The sequence below is a fragment of the Aureococcus anophagefferens genome, assembly GCF_000186865.1.
Source record: "Aureococcus anophagefferens unplaced genomic scaffold AURANscaffold_9, whole genome shotgun sequence".
NCBI lineage: Eukaryota > Pelagophyceae > Pelagomonadales > Pelagomonadaceae > Aureococcus > Aureococcus anophagefferens.
The window spans coordinates 449,496-457,072 of NW_008705569.1; the positions used below are offsets into that span (position 1 = coordinate 449,496).

General features: G+C 73.6%; 2 protein-coding genes across 2 annotated transcripts; one reads left to right on the forward strand and one right to left on the reverse strand.

The window, feature by feature from the left end:
• Positions 1-78: 78 nt before the first annotated feature.
• AURANDRAFT_64154 (hypothetical protein) lies at positions 79-3,978 on the forward strand (the record flags this gene model as incomplete). Its single annotated transcript, XM_009038665.1, has 2 exons — positions 79-1,008; positions 2,098-3,978. 2 exons carry the CDS (start codon positions 79-81, stop codon positions 3,976-3,978), a joined length of 2,811 nt encoding a protein of 936 aa, XP_009036913.1.
• Positions 3,979-5,938: 1,960 nt separating this feature from the next.
• AURANDRAFT_9401 (hypothetical protein) lies at positions 5,939-6,127 on the reverse strand (the record flags this gene model as incomplete). The annotated part of the gene is made up of 1 exon (XM_009038867.1): positions 5,939-6,127. A coding segment is annotated over one exon (189 nt), but the record flags the coding sequence as incomplete, so codon positions are not given.
• Positions 6,128-7,577: the final 1,450 nt, after the last annotated feature.

Here is a 7,577-nt window from a genome sequence, read left to right on the forward strand (position 1 = left end):
CTTTCGTTGCTGCTGCGTTCAAAGCGGAGGTGTTGCGCGCTGTAAGCAGCGTCCGGAGGTGTTGCACGCTGCGTGTTTATGGTGGCCTGGGGCAGCCTGCCAAGGAACAACAAGCCCGACCACGGCCTCCTCGCCACGCCAGAGAAAAAGGAACAGCAGGGCGGCTTCAGCTTCGGCGACGCGTCGCAGCAGGAAGAGAAGTGGCGCGCGACCATGTCGGGCCACGGGCGCGTCGTGCTCAACGTCGGCGGCAAGATCTTCGTGACGCTGTCGTCGACGCTCATGGACTCGCCCTACTTCGAGAAGCTCCTCGCGAACCGCATGGGCGACGAGGGCGACATCTTCATCGACCGCGACGGCGAGCCCTTCTCGTACATCCTGAGCTTCTTGCGGACGGGCAGCCTCGTCATCGCGCCCGAGGCGCAGCACATGCTCAAGAGCATCTTGCTCGAGGCCGAGTACTACGGCGTCGCGGCCCTCGTCGAGCACGTCAGCGACCGCTGCCGCGCGAATTTGTTGCCGCGCGACGAGGACGCGGAGGACGGCGCCTACGAGAAGTTCGAGTACACGTACCTCGTCGCGCCCAAGAGCTCCGAGGGCGTCACGGGCCTCGTGCGGCACCGCTGCTTCCCCGAGTGCTTCTTCCGGTCCATCCGCGAGACGAAGATCGTCAGTTTAAGCCCCGCGGTCCCCGACACGTACGTGCACTGGATCGACGGCGACGACGTCGAGCACGGCATGCCCATCGTCGCCATGGCCCTCGTGGAGCTCATCTACGGCGACTCGCGCGTCGAGCCCATGATCAAGTTCGAGAACGACTACGTCCAGCCCATCTCGACGATCCCGAACCAGAACGCGGCGCACACGTGGTGGATCGTCAAGAAGACGCTCGTGAAGATGGACGAGAGCATGGTCAAGAGCGCGCTGAGCGCCAAGGAGGCGAACCTCGTGCTGGACAAGGTGCCGACCTTCCTCGAGATCTGCGAGTACGAGGACCCGAAGACGCTCGTGAGCCACAAGGCGACGTCCTACCTCGGCGACGACATGGAGGCCATCGCCCTGCGGCGCCCGCGCTTCGACGACAAGGCGCGCGACGCGAAGTACTTCTAAACGTGGGGGAGCGGCTTAGCAGGCCTAGCAGAGGTAGACGACCGTGGGCTCGCCCTCGCCGAGCGCGGGGTGCGTCGCGACGAGGTACGCGAGGCCCCAGGACACGACGAAGGCGAGGCCCGTGAGGACGAGGAAGAAGACGAGGTAGCGGTGCGCCTCGCCGGACCCGACGAGGCCGTCCTTGCGGTCGATGTGGTACGGCAGCCGCTCGTCGTAGAGCGCGGCCTTGAACGTCAGGGTCATCGCGCCGTCGAAGCGCGAGGGGTCGGCGTACTCGATCGTGCCGTCCTCCAGCAGACAGCGCGTCGCCTCGCCGAGCGCCGGCGACGTCGTCACGAGGCAGCCCCACGCGAAGTCCGCCTTGAGCTTCGCGTCGGCGCACGCGGGCAGCTTCGCGGGGTCGTAGTCGTCGGCGCCGGACGCGTAGGTGCCGTCGGCGGCGGCGAAGTCGTGGCTGTAGCGGTGCGCGCCGTCGCCGACGGGCCCGGCGACGACGACGCGCGACCCGCACTGCTCGATCCGCTCCTCGAAGTGGCCGCCCGTTTCCGGTAAGTCCCCGGCCCAGACGCCGCGCAGGTCCGCGCAGCCCTCGCAGAGCGGCTCGTCGCACTCGCGCAGGACGACGGGCGGGTAGATGGCCCCGTCGTCGGGCAGGCCGCAGACGTCGCCGGCCCGCTCCGTGTGCGCCGCGGCGATGTCCGCGGCGGTCAGGGAGCGGCACGGCCGGAGCGCGAGGGCCAGGGCCAGGGCCCGCGCCGCGCGGACCGCCATCGCACGCTCAGCCGCGCGGCATGTCGACGAGGCTGGCGCCGCTTCACGGACGACGGCGCGTGCGGCGGGCAGCACACGAAACGAGACGCTCTCAGATGGAAGAATGGGTATGGGCTCCTACTTGCACTAGAAAAAGTGCGGGGCAAAGTTGCATGAACGATGTTGCTGATGACCATGGTCGATCGTAAAATAATGCACGCCCGCAGCCCGCCGTAGCCGATGCGCCCCGCAGCCCGCGGGCGCGCCGTGCGGCCCGCGATCCTGGGCCTCCTGGCCCTCGGCGCCAGCGGCGAGTGGTGCACGGACCGCACGTCGCCCCTCTGCGTCGGCGACGGCGCGCTGCGGTCGCGGTGGCAGGGCGGCGACATGCCCCAGGGGTCGACGGCGTGGACGGCGCGGGAGCGCGCCGCCGTGCGCGCGGCGCTGGCGACGCCGGCGACGACGGTCCGCGACCTCGACCTGCCCAGGGTCTACGTCTACCCGTTCCCGCCCGAGCTCGTCGACATCTACGGCCTGCTGAAGAGGCACCTGCCGGCGGCGCAGGTCGCGAAGCTGTCGCCGAACATCACCTACTTCGACTTCGCCGGGGGCCTCGACCCGTCGCAGCAGGCGTCCGAGTCCTGGGGCCCCGAGGCGCTCGGCCCGCGCGGCGAGGTCCTGGGCCGCGTCTGGACGCCGTCGGCGACGCTCGTCGGCCGCTGGAACGAGGCGAGCGCCGAGGACCGGGGCCACCACGGGGGCGCCTTCTGCAAGGACGCGCTGGCGCGGGGCGACGCGGACGTCGTCGAGGGCCGCTGCGTGCTCGAGCGCTTCAGCCAGCACGCGATGGCCCAGGCGCTCCACCGCGCTCTGGCGGTGGGCTATCCGAACATCGTCACGAAGCCGAAGGACGCGGACCTCTTCTTCATCCCGGACCACTTCATCTCCACGCTCGTCGAGCGGCACCGCATCTCCAAGGACCAGTGGTGCTCCGCCGTCGGCCCCGTCTGGCTCAGGCACCTGCGGAAATTCCGCACGAAGCGCGACGGCAGCTTTTTGGGACGGCGCAACCTCGAGGACCACTTCTTCGCCATCGGCCGCGCCTGGCACCACCCCGCGGACCGCAAGAAGACGGAGAACCTCAAGCGGCTGGAGCGGTTCGGCGTCTCCGAGGACTGCGGGTACCGCTGGGCGCTCCGCGGCGCGCACCGCCTCGTCCTCGAGAGCCAGTACAACTACAACCGCGCCTGCGCGCGCGTCCACCCCGTGCCCTACCAGGGCTTCCTCGCCTGGGACGACCGGCCGGCCTTTGGGGCCGACTGGTTCGGAACCGTCGCGGCCGGCCCCGGGGAACGACGGACGCGCGTCACGGGCTTCTTCGCGACGCCCGACGGCAAGGACCCGAGCGGCACGCGCGACAAGTTCGCCGCGGCCTGCGCGGCCATGGACGACTGCGAGCGGCTGGCGGACGACACGTCGCCCGTGAACACGCACTTCGAGGCCGCGTACCGCAACTCCACGTTCACGTTCCAGCCCTGCGGCCACAGCGCCGTGCGCAAGGGCATCGTCGACAGCATCGACGCGGGCGCCGTGCCCGTGCTCGCGGCCGCGGAGCCCGACTTCGCGGACTGGGTCTCCGCGAAGGACCAGCGGGACTTGTGGCCGTGGAACTGGCCGCAGCAGGGGGCCTCGTCCATCATCCTCCGGCCGGACCAGCTCGACGACGTGCCGGGCGCGCTGGCGGAGGTCGACGCGGAGCAGCTCGGGCTCTTGCAGCGCGTCCTGGCGCGCGCGGCGCCGGGCATGGCCTACCCGCTCGCCGCGCGGTACCGCACGCTCCGGTCCATCCCCGCGGCCTACGCGGCGAGCGCGGACCGGCCGCCCAACGGCCTCGAGCTCATCCTGCACCACCTGCGGCGCGCCGTGGCCATGGCGCCGGCGAACGCGACGCTGGCCCTCTGCGAGGAGGAGGTCGAGGCCATCTTCCGGAAGCGGAAGCCCGGGGACCTCGCGGGCTTCCGCGCCGCGCGGGCGAACGCGACGGCCAAGGCGCGGGCCATCGGCGCGGGCGTCGACGTCGACATCAGCGAGACGCTGAACCCGTACCTGCCCTTTTGATACATCTCGCACGTTGTAGTTCAAGCGCAGTCGCATTGAACATGCGCTGTGTGTGGGGTCCGCGGATGCGCCCATGAATCGACGCCTCGGACGCGCCGGCGCCGCATCGATCGCATGAGTCGATGATGCGACGCGCGTTCAGACGCGCCGCCGGCGCCGCGGGCGCCGGCACGGCGCTGGCCTTCGTCGGGAGCGTCTACGAGCGCCCGTTCCCCGACGTCGCCGACGGCGTCTGGATGGCCGCGCGCGGCGTGACGATTCGGGCGCCGCCCGTCGGGCCGCCGCCGCCGGGCCTGGACACGCACCTCCGCGTCGTCGACGAGCCGTCGTGCTTCTCCGCGGCCGGCGACGGCGGCGCGCTCCGGCCCGCGTCGCAGGCGCTCGCGGCCGCGTTCTCGCACGTCTTCGTCGCGGGCGTCGCGGCCGCGAGCCGCGCGCTCCTCGGCGGGTGCAACACGTTCGATGTGCGCGACGACGCGCACTACGCGGCGCTCGTCGCCGCCGTCGACGCGCGGCGCGGCGGCCACGACCGAGGTCTGCTCACGGTCTGCAACCACGCGTCCGTCTTCGACGACCCGCCCCTCGTGAGCGCGCTGCTGCCCTTCCGCCTCGCGGCGGACGCGCGCGCCGCGCGCTGGGCGGCCTGCGCCCAGGAGGTCTGCTTCAGCCGGGGCGTCCTGCTGTCGACGCTCGCGGGCGCGGGCAAAGCCCTGCCGATCAAACGCGGCGGCGGCGTCGGCCAGCTCGGGCCCCAGCTCGCCAAGTTGGACGGCGGCCGCTGGGTCCACCTCTTCCCCGAGGGCCACGTCTTCCAGAGCGGCGTCATCGGCCGCGACGACGACGTGTGTTCGCGCGTCGGCTCGGGCGCGGGTCGGCCGCCGGACGTGTTCGCGGCCATCGGCGGCCTCAAGTGGGGCGCGGCGGTGCTCGCGGCCCACGCGCGGCGCGCGCCGCTCATCGTGCCCTTCCACCACCGCGGCATGGAAAACGTCATGCCCTTCGCGGACGACGGCTCGCGGAAGACGAAACCGCCGCTCCCGCGCGTCGGAAACGCCGTCGCCGTGCGCGTCGGCGCCGCCGTCGACGTCGACGATCTCGTCGCAGCCTACGAACGCGCCCACGGCGCCATCCGGGGCACGCCGCCGCCGTCGGCGCCGACGGCGGCGCAGCGCGCGCTCTACTCCGCGATGACGCGGCGGCTCGAGGCCGCGCTCTCGGCGCTGGGGGAGCGATGACGCGCGACTCGGGCGGCGCGCGATAACATCCTGTGCACGTTGGTTTATGACTTCCGTTCTATGGACATTCACGGCGGCAGCCCGCCGGAGTCGCCGCGGCGGCGGAGCAGGAACTTCCCCTGCTTCTTGATGCTCGCCTCCTCGAGCGCGGCCTCGAGCTTGGCGACGCGCTCGAGCAGCGCGAGCTGCTTGTGCTGGAGCGCCGAGTTCTCCGCCTTGAGCGCGTGGGCGTTGAGCGGGTCCTGCGCCGCGGCGAGTAGCACGCGCGCCAGGTCGTCCAGGTGGCCGTCGTCGACCTGGTCGCCGGACGCCGTCTGGATCACGAAGACGTCGCGCACGGAATCGGCGTCGTCGCCCGGCGACGCGGCGCACGTCACGAGCGAGTAGGACGAGTTCGCGATGGCCGCCGTCAGCGAGGCCACCAGGCCCTCGATGTCCGGCCCCTCGATGGTCACCGTCGTCGCGTCGTGCCGCGCGCCGTTGTCGACGTCGACGGTGAAGCCCAGCGCCTCGCCCGCGTCGTGGCGCAGCTTGAGCACGGACGACTGCTTCGTGTCGACGACGAAGAGGTTGAGCAGCCCCAAGGAACAGCCCGTCACGACGCCCACGAGGCTGCCCAATAGTCCCACGCGTTTCGCGATCGCGCTGCGCCGTTGGAACAGCGTCAGGTTCGCGCGCGGCAGCCCGAGCGACGCCGCGCCGCGGTCGAGCACGCCCCCGAAGAGCACGCCCGCGGCGTCGGAGCAGACCTGCCCGCACGCCGCCGCGGTGAGTGTGGAAAGCCCAAAGGCCACGCCCAGGGTACAGTCGATGGCGTTGCCCGCGTGGATCATGACCGTGTTGTCCATGAGGCCGAAGCCGACCATCGGCACGGCGCAGATCATGAAGTGGTTCTGCAGCTGCTCGCGGGTCGGCGGCGTGTCCGGGAGGCCGGGCTCGCTGAAGGAGTTCTCGGCGCGGAACGACGACGAGCTGCGCCGCGGCTTGCGCGGCGCGCGGGCCGGCGGCGGCGCGCGCGCGTAGGACGTGCGCCGCCGGGCCGCGAAGGCGGCGGGCCGCGCGGCGAGGGCGGCGCGGCGCATTGTGTGTGTCGTTGCGTGTGCTTGCGACGGGTGTGTTGGTTCAGGAGACGCAGATGCGGAATGGGGTACTGCCGAACGCCGCGTGCGACGGCGTCGTCGACGGCCTGCTTGCACAACCTCGGATGGGGTACTGCCGAACGTCGGCGCGAGACGGCGTCGACGCGGCCGACAAGGAATCGCGTCACAGCATCACGCGACGGCATCGTCAACACGTTAACCCCAAACAACGGCTGGGTCCAGCCCGACTTGCGAGAGAGCCTCGCACCACCCGCGCCGCTTACGCTCCGCGAAGCGCTGCGCGCAGCGAAGCAGAACACCAACGCTGCGCACCATCGCGCGCGCCGCAGCCGCCGAGCCCCGTTGATCGCGCGCCGGGGCGGCGCTGCGCATCGGCGTTCCATGTCCGGTACGTCGCATGGAACTGTCGCGCTCTTCCGACCGCGTTGCCCGCGTCGCAGGCCTGCCGCCGCCGCCGCCGCGGCCGCCGGGCCCGCCGCCACGAGCGGGACTGCCGCCGCCGCCGCCGAGGCCGCCGAGCGCGTCGCCGGGACCGCCGCGGGCGCCGCCGCCGCCGCGAGCGGGATTGCCGCGGCCTCCGCCGCGGCCCGCTGGGTCTCCGGGCCCTCCGCCGCGCGCCGGCCTGCCGCCGTCGCCGCCGCGGCCAGCGGGGACGCCAGGGCCACCGCCGCGGGCGCCGCCGCGGCCAGCGGGGACGCCAGGGCCACCCCCGCGGGCGCCGCCGAGGCCCGCGGGATCGCCGGGGCCTCCGCCTCGCGCGCCGCCGAGGCCCGCGGGATCACCACCGCCGCGCGCGCCGCCGCGGCCCGCGGGATCACCACCGCCGCGGGCGCCGCCGAGGCCAATAGGATCGCCGGGCCCGCCGCCGCGGGCGCCGCCGAGGCCCGCGGGCGCGCCGATCCTGCCGCCGCGGCCTCCGACGCCGGGACCTCCGCCGGGGACGCCGCGAGGTCCCCCGCCGCCGCGCCCGCCCGGACCCCCGCCGACGCCGACGGGCGCTCGGGGCCTGTCGCCGCCCCCCGCGGGCGGCCCGCCGCGCGCGCCGCCGCCCTTCGGCGCGCCCCGGGCCGCCGCGCCGGGCGCGCGGCCGCCGCCGCGGGGCGCGCCGCCGCCGCCGAGGCCGGCGGGATCGCCGGGGCCGCCGCCTCGATCCGCGCCCGGGATCGCTCCGCCGAGACCGGCCGGCCCGCCGCCCCGCGCGCGGATCGCGCCGCCCCGCGCGGCGCCGGCGCCCCGGGTGCCCCCTCCGGGTGCCGCGCCGCCG